At 43.6% G+C, this 14157-nt stretch overlaps 1 protein-coding gene across 1 annotated transcript; it reads right to left on the reverse strand.

The window, feature by feature from the left end:
• Positions 1 to 3781: 3781 nt before the first annotated feature.
• LOC112261072 (transcription factor HES-1-B) lies at positions 3782 to 5570 on the reverse strand. The gene is made up of 4 exons (XM_024436420.2): positions 5241 to 5570; positions 5060 to 5155; positions 4834 to 4921; positions 3782 to 4617 (listed from the first exon to the last, which is right to left on the reverse strand). The coding sequence occupies exons 1-4, from the start codon at positions 5346 to 5348 to the stop codon at positions 4115 to 4117; spliced, it is 795 nt and encodes a 264-aa protein (XP_024292188.1). The 5' UTR covers positions 5349 to 5570; the 3' UTR covers positions 3782 to 4114.
• Positions 5571 to 14157: the final 8587 nt, after the last annotated feature.

Genomic DNA, 14157 nt, shown 5'->3' on the forward strand with positions numbered 1-14157 from the left:
GTTTGCGTGTTATTAGTTTAAGCAGATTGTGTTTGTCTATTCGTGACCTAGATGAAGATTCAGATCAAATTTGATTTATGCAGAAATCCAGGTATTTCCAAAGGGTTCCCATACTTTTTCTTGCCACTGTAACTAGAGAGTACTGGACATTCATGCCCAAGCATGAAAGGGTGTGCTGGCCTGTGATGTTACTTATTTGTGTATCTGTACAACCTTTATGTACAAGTATGTGCCTCCTTGAGAATAATCCTCTCTTTTTCCAATAACAAACTCGTAACTCAAAGACAACCCACTGGGCACAGACGTCAGTTCAACGGCTAGTTTTGATTTAAATTTGGGTTGAGATTTCAACTAATCTGATTGGAATTAAAAAAAAAAAAAAAACGTATCATCAGATCTAATTTAAAAGGTTGGGTGAAAAAGAGACAAAATGCCCTTACATTGATTACTTTTTGAAAATCTAATCAGTTTTCCACATTGAGTCAACGTCACCGCATCGATTTCTTGGGTTGAAATTACAAGGAAACAACATTGATTCCACCAGTTTTTACCCAGTGGGAAGAGAATAGGATGAGTGATAAAGGGCCATTCTCTAGTTCACACATATCTGAATTCATTCACCACTGGTGTCAAGTGCATAATCTATGCTTTTGTTTAGCATAGCCATCGGATGTGAACTATTTGCTCACAGAGTTCAACCTTGGAATACATTCTTACTGCCCCCAAGAACAATACAGGCCAATTCAACATAGAGGCGGTCACAGTGGATGTTTCCGTTACATGTCAGGAAGATTTCCCATAGCAGGGTTCCTCTCACCGTGTCACTGTCTTTGTGACCAATGGCTCATCAATCAATGATCACACTGAGGGGCCAGCTTGAGCTAACTTAATGCTTGTCATCCTTCCTTTGAGGCGGTATGGGGGGAAAAAATGGGCATCAAACCGAGGGGGCGTAAGGGAAGGCCTAGAATAGAAGAAAAAAGGGGGCAGGAAGGAGGAGAAATTAGAAGAATGAGAGTGTCTTAGCTAACACTGGTAAACAGTGTCGATACAGAGAGACCATCAGCTGTTGTTGAATACAGGGCCGGCCTCCACCCAACACCACTCTAAATGCATCCGTTATACTTCAGGTGGCCCGTGGAACGGGTTTTTAGAGAGGAGCAGGCGATAGGCTAGATGAAACTCAAACTGTTAGGAGCTTCAGTAGCGGACCTCTCTTGTCTCTGAAGAGAGTAGCCTGGCCTTAACGGGGCCTTACAGGAGCTTTAGGAGATACTCAACAATGAGCCTCCAGTCTCAGCATTGGTGAAAGTGACAGCATGGTCCTCCCTCCTGCGGACCATTAAATCTCCTTCTGGATAAACAAGAGCAGGGCCCTCTATGAAGAGTGAGAGAGCTACAAAGAGAGGGGCCATTGAGCCACTGGGGGCCCGCCTTTTTTTGTTTTTGTATTGTGGGGCCCTTTCTCAATGGTCCGGTCCTGATAAGGGAGGCTCTATTTCGCTTTTAGGGCTCATACACATTGCCAGGGTGCTGGGTTTGGGAAAAACAGACCACTTAATTGACAGCATTGTGTGCGAGAGTGGGTTCGACTGACAAACTAAATGGGAAGAGAGAGGAAATGTGCTGTGTTTCTGTGTTGAAAATATGCTGATTTAGAAAGTTGTTTGATAATCAAAAAAGGGTGGTCTACGGCGATAGGTGGGATGGCTGAGGGTAGCTGAGGGGTGGGATTAAAAAGCTCATGATTGGTAATAGTTATTACTGAAAACACTATAGATAATAATGTATACCGGAGATGTCTGAGTACTATCTATCCAAATGTAATGTGTATATATAAAAAACAATATATTTGTTATGTAAATGCTGTGTATAAAAGTACCATGTATGTAAAATATGTGTAAAATATATATGTAACAAAAAAAGCTGTAAAAACAACACAAAGTTACTTTTGTCCTCAGAAGAGGTGGATGGAATATTTAAAAGTTGTTTGATAATGAAAATAACTTGTATGATAGGACGTAGTTATGTAACTTGCCTTGTCTAGGGGTTATATTCTAAAAGTGTGAAAAAGCTGCCCAATTGCACTGTATCACTTCAAACACTATGCACTGGTGTCTGCGCCCATGGAGGTAAAATGCAGAATTAGAGGTTAGATCGATTATTCTCTCATTTAATGCCAGCTTTACCTTCTTCCTGTTTTTAAAAGGGTGTCCTATAGTGAAACTGTTTTTTAAATTATTATTTTGAATCGGTCTGCATGCTCTATTGAAGCTGTCCAGTCCTTGCTGGTCCCAAATCTGTTTGTGCTGTCTTGCCAAATCCTATGGTCATTGTCATGCCACAAACGGCTATTCCAGTCCTGTGAGGCAGAGTGACAGGCACCTGTGACCCCTGGTCAAGCTCTTCTCATGGCCCTCTGTGGGAGCACTCAACCCTGGACACACACTAGGCTAGTCACTCCATTAGCTGGCTGACAGGCCGCTAAATGGACAGCAGCGCTATTCCCCAGCCTGTCACTAAGCGAAAGCCGTCAAGATCCTATGCACAAACATGCACTTCCTGTGTGTAAATCAAACAGGGGTTTAGGCCACATTGAATACTTTAGCTACAAGTCTGATTTGCACCATCCAGTTACTTTCAAAATGTATTGTGATTTTGTGGAGGAGTATCCATTTAAGCTTAATGGCAAGCTTGACTCACAGTCACAAGTGTCAATAATGATTTGAGCAGGAACATTGTGTGATACCTTGGGGAGCAAAACCTTTATACCTCTACTTATTTTATATAGTGTAACGACCCTGGGTTTATAAGCGCGGAAATCGACTCTGCCGCACGAGCATGCTTTTGCCAGGATCTCGGGCTCGAGACCTGCTCCCTGCTATTTCATTACAATATATTCTTACCACTCATTCCAATTTAAAAGCATACCTAGTGTTTTAACAAAAAAATGCTAAAGAATGAAGAGCACATAATTTAACACCCAAACCTCATGAATTTAAAGTAGTACACAGTAGCTTGGCGATACTTTCGCATTCGTATATCCCCTCACTCGGATGTTAGATCTGTGCCCACTGGTAACCTCTACCTGGAGAAACAGCACGCATGGAGGGTGTCACTAACAAGCTAAGAGCATTTTGTCTGGTCATCTCCACTCTCTCCCACCCTTAATCCCTCTCTCCCCATGTTCAGCCCCTTTCCTGTGTGTCAGCATTTCCTCGCCGGCAGGCAGCCCTGCGCGTGTCAAACGGGCTTTCCGCCTCCCCCGCCCCTAACCTGGTCATCTGTCTGTTGGCTGAAAGTCGTTCCCCCGATCTCTCGGGTTCCTTACCTCATCTGGGAGCTATTTATTCCCAGCCCGGGGGGACGACGACGACGACGACGACGACAAGACAGATGAGGCTAAATAGGATTCAGATGGGAAGATAACACTTTGGTGGTGGAGAAAGGCAGCGTTATTGGGCAAAAGATCAGAATTGGGCTGCTTGTGTAAATGTAAAGTTAAAGCACTAGAACATGTCCATGGGTTTGGTGTAGCCTGTATGGCTTGAATCTTAAATCAGAGTTAGAATTCCTGCATGCTCCTTCATCGATCAATGATAGCTCAGAGGTGATGTTGGATGGGAAGGTAGATGTTCAGATATGGAAGTACCTGAGGAGTTTGCTTGACAGTAGTTGGGAGCTTTCCTGTGCTCGATGCATAGCTCGAGATCCGAATTTCATTATGTGGTTTAAATAAGCCTTGATAGGGTCATCAATCACAGCACATCACTAGGGCAAGGATAGACAATTATTTTTTAATGTAAGTAAGATATGACCAGTTGGAGGTGTTAAACATTTCAATTTCATTTAAAGAATCTATTGATTTTCCATTTAGCATCACAACAATAACACATATTCATGACATCACTGACCTACAAATAGAAAATAATAATAATGGAACGGTGAACTGTATCCTCCATCAAAGAATAACAACATGTGCGTAAACATCACTTTTGAGTCTTGCTTTGAACAGCCTATACGAAAATATTTTTAAAAAGTCATATCTGACGGAATACTTCCCGTAAAAAAAATGCGTCATCGTGCGTAAAAGTCCTTAATGCACGCAGTGACCCTACCATGGTCTCCACACCGAGTCTGCGGTGACGGGAGGCGCAACAAGTGACACAGGCACCGCAAGTGCTGGATTGCCATGTATTGCGTTTGGCGCACTCGTATGCGTAAGAGCCACGCTTGGAATCAGAATAGCGAATTGTCCATCTGTCGCCCCCGGCACAATCTGAAGTCCACTGTATAATGTAGCCATTTCTGATGTGAGGTTGATAGGCGAGCCACTTTTGCAAGGCATTATTCCATTTAACTGAGGAGATGCACTTGGGATTTGCGCAATGGCTTGGGCAAGCAATGGATGCGGAGGGTAGGTGGGGATCTGGCATTGAGTTGAGAAGTTTACTGTGTTTATCTGTGACACACAGCCGGCTAAGTGGCTGAGAAGTCGAGACCTGATCTCCGTGTTCACCCCTCCACACGTGGACAGAAAACGGGTAACTTCACTCATGCATTCGCTGAATCCCGCTCTGTACTTGCCAAAGACTGATGGATCCCTGCTTATAGCTGCTGTAAAGTCAAAAACATATATTTGAGGATATATTGTTCAGAAAATCATTACAATCGAATTATATAATACTAAGTAGGTCTATCAATAGCTTTGGTAAACTTGGGTAAATATACGACCGTGGGAACTGCGATGCGTGCCAAATGGGCACAGCCAGATTATATTTATACAAGTCTAGAATGACTGTAATCAATTAGAGATAAAAAAAAACAACCTACCAGTCATTTGGAGACGCTGCATATTCCTAAGGTGCTTCACAGTCATCTCAAGGATGTCCGCCTTCTCGAGCTTCGAATGTCTCGAGCTCTAAATAGACATCAAGAAGAAAATGACACATGATTAATAATCTATTTGAGTTTCTTTCCAGTCCATAACGATATAAGCATATGTCGTTGACATAAATGTCTACATGGAATATGGTTTTTGCCATATAAAAAAACGTACATCTTTTTTTAGTGCATCCAAGATGAGGGTCTTTAGCTGACCAAGGCTGTCATTGATTCGCGCACGTCTTCTCTTCTCCATAATTGGCTTTGAGGACTTAAAACACAAAACATGTTAATAATGAAAAACAAAACAATTTACATATAAAAAGCAATAGTTTTCTTTCGGTGTATTTTTGTACCTTTCTGTGCTCTGAGGCAGTCCTTGGTTTATCCGGAGTTCCACTGACCCTCGACGGAGTGGCTGCGACAGAGGATGGGGATGTTTTCTCCAAAATATCAGCTGGCATCTTCAAGTTTTAATATCCCACAATCGTCCAGCCAATTTAAGCAAATCCTTTTTAATGTCCCACTATTGTTAAAGAAAGTCCAGCCTATTGAGTAATATTCAAACACCGGTTATGCACTTTTTCTGACCAACGCAGTTCGTTCTAGGCGTTTATTATAATGTGGCTATAGCTGAGGTAAAGTCCTATCAGTGCGGTGTTGATAACAAGTCAACACTGTTACTTTCACCCCCGGTCGTATTTATAGAGGAGGCTGCACGCGAACGGCTCGTGTGAAATGTCCCAAAGTTTTATTTCCACTGCAACTTTCTACCAATGAGCGCGCGGGACACGTTGCCAGGGATGAGGTTGGCTCGTGTAAGGAGGCCTTGCATTGGCTATCTGGTGTCTTGTGTGTGAGACAGTGGTCCACAGCACACTACTGCACTGACCTACCAAGCAAAAAGGCAGTAACTGCTCATTTGGTCGAAAATTAGTAAATTTAATTTTTGCTTACATGAAATGCATGCTTAATCATGTGGACAAGTATCCTGCCTCTATTGTATTGTGTTCTGGAGAACATTTGGGTTATGCTAGCAGTAATTGCATAAAGTTACTGTAAAACTAAGGTAAATCAAATAATTTTATGCTATGAGCAGTTACTGCCTTTTTGCTTGGTAGGGCAGTGCAGATGTAGGATCTTAATTTGAGCCAGTGTGCTACAGCAGGAAAAGGATCTTGCAGCAGCAGGAAATGTGAATTATTATGTGGATTATAATTAATGGAATTTTTTTCGGTAGGGTTTGTTACATTTTTCTTTATAGCAAAGCAAGTCTGACATTTTAGAGTGGAAATTGCAAACTTCAGAAGACTTTTACAAATGAAAATACACTAAGTCTGCTCTGCAGGATAATTCTCAGCAACAAAAAAAGTGATCAGATTAAGATCCTACATCTGTATATATGATCAACAAATACAACAGGTTACATTTTATAAAATGTGTTGCAGAAATATGAAGGTTTTAGTTATTAGTAACAGTCAATTAAGGTTAAATAAATACCTGTATTAGACTCCAATTTAAGCCCAGGTTAATTGATCCAAAAGTGAGTAGTTCATAATGAAATAGAAACAGTTTGTTTTAATGTTCAAAACACTCTCTGTTTATTTTAGTATGTTAAACATTAAATAGCATATTTAAAGTACACCAAATAAATATGGTTTTTTTTTAGGTCATCGTGTCTGTAAAGACAATATTCTGTAAACTACCATCACATGTATGTGACTGACAACTGATGTTGTACTCAATGACCTTCACATCTCGGTCTTAGCATGCAGATGACATGAACTGTCACCATAGAGGAGAAGATTACCAGGTTGCTCTCACTCTCACCTTCTTGACAGACTTCAGGCGCCCTAAACGTCTCCTTTCTAAAGCTCCTAATACCTTTCAGCTCAAATGACCCCGAGGCTAGGTCAGGGTCTGTATGGGCCCGTATCGCGGAAGAAACTTGTCATCTGTATCCTCAAATTCTTTCTTAACAATATGAACATAAATAAACGCACAAAAGACTGACCTCAAAAAAACACATAAGAAATTGTGGACACGAAAATGAGCCAATAGTCGTCATGGATTTTCTATTCATGTCCAATGTTTTACACCAGTGTGTAAAATTACCACGGTTGTACGTTTTTCACGAAACAGGATTCGACGCTGAAAAGAGGATTCTCACAGCAGGGGCCTTTCTCTGTGAGTATCTTCTAAAGCAGTGTTCTCCAACACTGTTCCTGGAGCGCTACCCTCCACTAGGTTTTCACTCCAACCCCAGTTATAACTAACCTGACGCAGCTGATAAACCAGCTCCTTATTAGAATCAGGTGCACTAGATTAGGGTTGGAATGAAAAAACCTACAGGACGTTACCTCTCCAGGAACAGCATTGGAGCGCCCTGTTCTAAAGGCTACATCGTTTACTGTGAAGATTTAGGTGTCCAGAAGGGATCCTGTTTATTTTCATTAATACAATTTTCTTCCTTTCACAAACAAGGGTTCTGGGACAAGACAACAGGGAGAGGGAGGATGCAGGGTAGAAGGGGAGGAGGCGATGTGTTGCCCCTAATCAGCTCCATGCTCAATAAGCCTGCTGGTCCGACTGGAGACGTGCCTTTATTGTGCACCATGATCTATAACGGTGCTTTATGGCACACTCCAGATCAGTATCAGTGTGGGAAACACAGAGGAGAGAGAGGAACAGAGGCTCAGGTCGCCATTTGAGGGGGTTTGAAAGCTATTGAGGGAAAACAGTGTCTGATAACAACCAATAACAGAAGGGCGGTTGAGTTGGACCGGCACAGATTAGGATAACCTTGGACCTTGTGGAAATATTTAAAGAAAGTATATTGCTACTTGACCGCATTCCCCCGAACCAGTATGGCGCTTTGTTCACGTCAATGACTGGCGATGAAGATTGACATGTTGTGTCCGTAACGTTACATTTAAACAAAGACAGCACCCTGGGTTGTTTGCTTATAGCCACTTGCCAGTATTTTTGACATTAACCTCCACGTTCATCTGGTTTGAGACAGACCACCCTACATATTCTCCCCACTGCTGTCATGCCAAGGCAAATCGACTGTGGAATGGCCATCTCAATCACCAAATCCCGGGACTCGTTCCTTTTTAACTGGGCTGTGTGACACAGAGAGCGAGGCCAGCCAGATGGGGACAGAGGGATCACTTAAACATCTCACCAGGGCCTCCGCTTGTTCTCCCCACCTCCTCCCTTTGAGAACCTCTTAAAGAGGGGGGGGCCTCCTATAGCAACTCCTGGCTATTGCCCGCCCGCCTTTTGTCCCCCTCCCCAGCAGAAGTTTCTGCTCCAGAAGCCTTAGACAAGGCCTCCATTAATTGCGGGCCTGTGTGGAATACACGGGGGACAATGGGCCCAACAGAGTGTCCGGCCCTCAGACAAGGCTGGAAACAAATGGTACAGGGAGTCCGGCAGAATAGAATCGTCCTGGCTGATGTCACTGAATACATTTACCTACCTCAGAGCCCATTCAGCACCACGCTTTGTTTTATTTGGACAAAAAAAAGGGGGAGGTATCAATAGCGGGAATGGGAGGGGGGGAGAGGCTTGATGATGGGAAATCACTGGTCTCCATGGTCACCATCCGTCCCAAAAATATGGTAGAATTGATTGGAGGCGGGGATGAAAAGGAGAGGCTATAAGATTAAAGCTCCAGAAGATAAGAAAAGCGATTGAAAACAAAGGTTGTGTTTTCCAGTTTCTTTAACTCTGTGGGATTTCTTTCCAACCCTCTATGATAATCAGACGCGAAGAGATCAATCCTAATGAAACAGGGTTGGTTCAGTTAGCAAGACATGCTCACATGGTGAGTAACCTTGCCTGAAACCTGAGGACTTGCGTTAGCTCCTAGAGCAATGTCTAGGCTTTAGCTCAAAGGGCTAACAGTATTGTGGCATAATGAAAGAAGCAACAGGCATTTTGCAATTCCTCGGACCACAACAAGCCACCATTTGTCACCTTCCTTTAGCCTTATAGCGATGCTCCAGAACATTTGTATAATTTCAGCCAGTAGTTTTGAAAGTGGTGCTCATGAGCCAAAACTGGTCCCTGTTTTGTGTGTACTATGTCATCCAGTTGTATACTACGTCATCCATTTCGTACGATATGTTACGAATTCAATTCATACAATATGTTATGAATATTTTGTGCTTAAGATCCCGGATTGCCTCTTTTACATCTTAAAAAGCCAGCATTTAGAGAACTTCAACTTGGAGGAAAGGCAATGAGACTTCAGTCTTATTTAACTTTAGGTCCTTCCTTTCAAAGGAAATTGAGCAGGCATGTGCACAGATAGGGTACTTCCCAACCTCCTTCCCCTTTGCCAAGTGCCCTTTTGGGTAGTGGTAAAACTTGTCATTTTTGTATACAGTTTTTGTTGTTGTTGTTCTGAACCAACTGCCCCCAAGTTGTAGTGACGTCGTCAAGTTCACCACCCCCACCCTCTTCATTGATCTGTACTATACAGAGCTCCCGTCCACCTGATTGTGCCTTTTTCCAATCTGCCCTGTACGGAGATTGAGCGCCCGGTATCCAAACATGCACTGCTTGTGATGTGGGTCAACTGTCAAGTGTGTGTAGCAAGCTACCTAGTTTTTAAAAATTGTATTTATGTTATTAACCTTTATTTAACTAGGCAAGTCAGTTAAGAACAAATTCTTATTTACAGCTGCCCTACCCTGACCAAACCCTCCCCTAACCCAGACCACGCTGGACCAATTGCGCGCCGCCCTATAGGACTCCCGATCATGACCAGTTGTGATACAGCCCGTGATCGAACCTGGGATCAATCCAGGGTCCGTAGTGACGACTCTAGCCCTGAGATGTAGTGCCTTAGACTGCTGCGCCACTCGGGAGCCTGTTAAACCAGTTAAACTCTTAGTGGTTGTTTTGGACACGGTACAGGGTCTGGCGAGTTTTGGGTGGTAACCCCCAAAAAATGTTTTTGTTAGAAAATAGAAAGTCACGTATAATTTGAAAGCTACAGCCCTTGTCTTTTTGTAAATAGAACTCAACTCTTACTGCTGGCAATGTCATAAGATCCCCCCCACCACCGATAAACTCAATAACTCGAAAAACCTGATTGATAGGGTCAGTTCAAGATGTCAGGCTTGAAAATCTGATCAGCCATTTTGGCAAAGTGAGTCACTACCCAAACAAGAAGGAACTGGTTTCAAGTGGCCAAGAGACATCTCCTATTGCTATCTATCTACTGGGAATCAGACAGGGGATATCTTAACATTAATGGATGGGTTGAGACTTCAACAATCTTTTCATGGATAATTCCTGTAAGACAAAAAAATGCATGTTAGATAAAAGCACTGCACTTTTAAAATGGCTGTGTTACTATGTGAACATGTTTAAATGTACTTCAACATTTTGGGACTTTAATTGGTGTCATAATTTATGTCAAACCTAAACTTCAAATCTCTTATTCCCCAACATTCCCCTCTTACCCCCCTGTTCTACATAGTCATTGAACACTGGTCACTTTAATAATGTTTCAATACTGTTTTACCCACTTAATATGTATATACTGTATTCTAGTCAAGGCTCATCCTATATAACTACTGCTTTACACACCTTTTCTATTCATTTACTGTCCATACTGTGTATTTCACACCATTATACAGTATACATATACACACTAAGTGTACAAAATGTTAAGAACATACACTACCGTTCAAAAGTTTGAGGTCAATTAGAAATGTCCTTGTTTTTGAAAGAAAAGCTACTTTTTTGTCCATTAAAATAACATGAAATTGATCAGTAATACAGTGTAGACATTGTTAATGTTGTAAATGACTAGTGTAGCTGGAAAAGGCTGATTTTTAATAGAATATCCACATAGGCGTACCTAGGTCCGTTATCAGCAACCATCACTCCTGTGTTCCATTAGAAAACCCTTTTGCAATTATGTTGGCACAGCTGAAAACTGTTGTCCTTATTAAAGAAGCAATAAAACTGGCCTTCTTTAGACTAGTTGAGTATCTGGAGCATCAGCATTTGTTGGGTTCGAATACAGGCTCAAATGGCCAGAAACAATGACCTTTCTTCTGAAACTCGTCAGTCTATTCTTGTTCTGAGAAATGAAGGCTATTCCATACAAGAAATTGCCAAGAAACTGAAGATCTCGTACAACGCTGTGTACTACTCCCTTCACAGAACAGCGCAAACTGTCTCTAACCAGAATAGAAAGAGGAGTGGGAGGCCCCGGTGCACAACTGAGCAAGAGGGCAAGTACATTAAAGTCTCTAGTTTGAGAAACAGACGTCTCACAAGTCCTCAAATGGCAGCTTTATTAAATAGTATCCGCAAAACACCAGTCTCAATGTCAACAGTGAAGAGGCGACTCCAGGATGCTGGCAGAGCTCCTCTGTCCAGGGTCTGTGTTCTTATGCCCATCTTTTATTTTTAATTGGCCAGTCTGAGATATGTTTTTTCTTTGCAACTCTGCCTAGAAGGCCAGCATCCCGGAAATGTGCTTTTCTTTCAAAACAAAATGTACTTTTCTTACGGTAGTGTGTGTGTGTGTATATATAAATAAATAAAGGAAGAGAAGCTTTGGCTTAGCCCCAGAGATATAGAGGGATTTTCTGGCTGCACCGACATGTATTTCTTTGTCAAATGGGTACTGCGTCTGCTATACAGATAAAGGCGTACATTTCTCTCATTTTCAATCCAACAATTTTGTATAAAGATAAGCATTATATTGTTAGATTATAGGAGTGACTCTGGTAGGCCTGAAATATTTTTCCTCACCTCAAGGTCAAATGTACTTCCGGCGCCGACAGAGATGGCCGCCTCGCTTCGCGTTCCTAGGAAACTATGCAGTTTTTTGTTTTTTTACGTGTTATTTCTTACACTAGTGCCCCAGGTCATCTTAGGTTTCTTTACATACAGCCGAGAAGAACTACTGAATATAAGATCAGCGTCAACTCACCATCAGTACGACCAAGAATATGTTTTTCGCGATGCGGATCCTGTGTTCTGCCTTACAACCAGTGTAACCGAGTGGATCACATGCAGCGACCAAAAAAAAAAAAAACGACTCAGAAAAAGAGGGAAACGAAGCGGTCTTCTGGTCAGACTCCGGAGACGGGCACATCGTGCACCACTCCCTAGCATTCTTCTTGCCAATGTCCAGTCTCTTGACAACAAGGTTGATGAAATCCGAGCAAGGGTAGCATTCCAGAGGGACATCAGAGACTGTAACGTTCTCTGCTTCACGGAAACATGGCTAACTGGAGAGACGCAATCCGAAGCGGTGCAGCCAGCGGGTTTCTCCACGCATCGCGCCGACAGAAACAAACATCTTTCTGGTAAGAAGACGGGCGGGGGCGTATGCCTTATGGCCAACGTGACATGTTGTGATGAAAGAAACATACAGGAACTCAAATCCTTCTGTTCACCTGATTTAGAATTCCTCACAATCAAATGTAGACCGCATTATCTACCAAGAGAATTCTCTTCGATTATAATCACAGCCGTATATATCCCCCCCCAAGCAGACACATCGATGGCTCTGAACGAACTTTATTTAACTCTCTGCAAACTGGAAACGATTTATCCGGAGGCTGCATTCATTGTAGCTGGGGATTTTAACAAGGCTAATCTGAAAACAAGACTCCCTAAATTTTATCAGCATATCGATTGCGCAACCAGGGGTGGAAAGACCCTGGATCATTGTTACTCTAACTTCCGCGACGCATATAAGGCCCTGCCCCGCCCCCTTTCGGAAAAGCTGACCACGACTCCATTTTGTTGATCCCTGCCTACAGACAGAAACTAAAACAAGAAGCTCCCACGCTGAGGTCTGTCCAACGCTGGTCCGACCAAGCTGACTCCACACTCCAAGACTGCTTCCATCACGTGGACTGGGAGATGTTTCGTATTGCGTCAGACAACAACATTGACGAATACGCTGATTCGGTGTGCGAGTTCATTAGAACGTGCGTTGAAGATGTCGTTCCCATAGCAACGATTAAAACATTCCCTAACCAGAAACCGTGGATTGATGGCAGCATTCGTGTGAAACTGAAGGCACGAACCACTGCTTTTAATCAGGGCAAGGTGTCTGGTAACATGACTGAATACAAACAGTGCAGCTATTCCCTCCGCAAGGCTATCAAACAAGCTAAGCGCCAGTACAGAGACAAAGTAGAATCTCAATTCAACGGCTCAGACACAAGAGGTATGTGGCAGGGTCTACAGTCAATCACGGACTACAGGAAGAAACCCAGCCCAGTCACGGACCAGGATGTCTTGCTCCCAGGCAGACTAAATAACTTTTTGCCCGCTTTGAGGACAATACAGTGCCACTGACACGGCCTGCAACGGAAACATGCGGTCTCTCCTTCACTGCAGCCGAAGTGAGTAAGACATTTAAACGTGTTAACCCTCGCAAGGCTGCAGGCCCAGACGGCATCCCCAGCCGCGCCCTCAGAGCATGCGCAGACCAGCTGGCCGGTGTGTTTACGGACATATTCAATCAATCCCTATACCAGTCTGCTGTTCCCACATGCTTCAAGAGGGCCACCATTGTTCCTGTTCCCAAGAAAGCTAAGGTAACTGAGCTAAACGACTACCGCCCCGTAGCACTCACATCCGTCATCATGAAGTGCTTTGAGAGACTAGTCAAGGACCATATCACCTCCACCCTACCTGACACCCTTGACCCACTCCAATTTGCTTACCGCCCAAATAGGTCCATCTCAACCACACTGCACACTGCCCTAACCCATCTGGACAAGAGGAATACCTATGTGAGAATGCTGTTCATCGACTACAGCTCGGCATTCAACACCATAGTACCCTCCAAGCTCGTCATCAAGCTCGAGACCCTGGGTCTCGACCCCCCCTGTGCAACTGGGTACTGGACTTCCTGACGGGCCGCCCCCAGGTGGTGAGGGTAGGCAACAACATCTCCTCCCGCTGATCCTCAACACTGGGGCCCCACAAGGGTGCGTTCTGAGCCCTCTCCTGTACTCCCTGTTCACCCACGACTGCGTGGCCATGCACGCCTCCAACTCAATCATCAAGTTTGCGGACGACACAACAGTGGTAGGCTTGATTACCAACAACGACGAGACGGCCTACAGGGAGGAGGTGAGGGCCCTCGGAGTGTGGTGTCAGGAAAATAACCTCACACTCAACGTCAACAAAACTAAGGAGATGATTGTGGACTTCAGGAAACAGCAGAGGGAACACCCCCATCCACATCGATGGAACAGTAGTGGAGAGGGTAGC

This window comes from Oncorhynchus tshawytscha, linkage group LG10 (genome assembly GCF_018296145.1).
Source record: "Oncorhynchus tshawytscha isolate Ot180627B linkage group LG10, Otsh_v2.0, whole genome shotgun sequence".
In the NCBI taxonomy this organism is placed as follows: domain Eukaryota; kingdom Metazoa; phylum Chordata; class Actinopteri; order Salmoniformes; family Salmonidae; genus Oncorhynchus; species Oncorhynchus tshawytscha.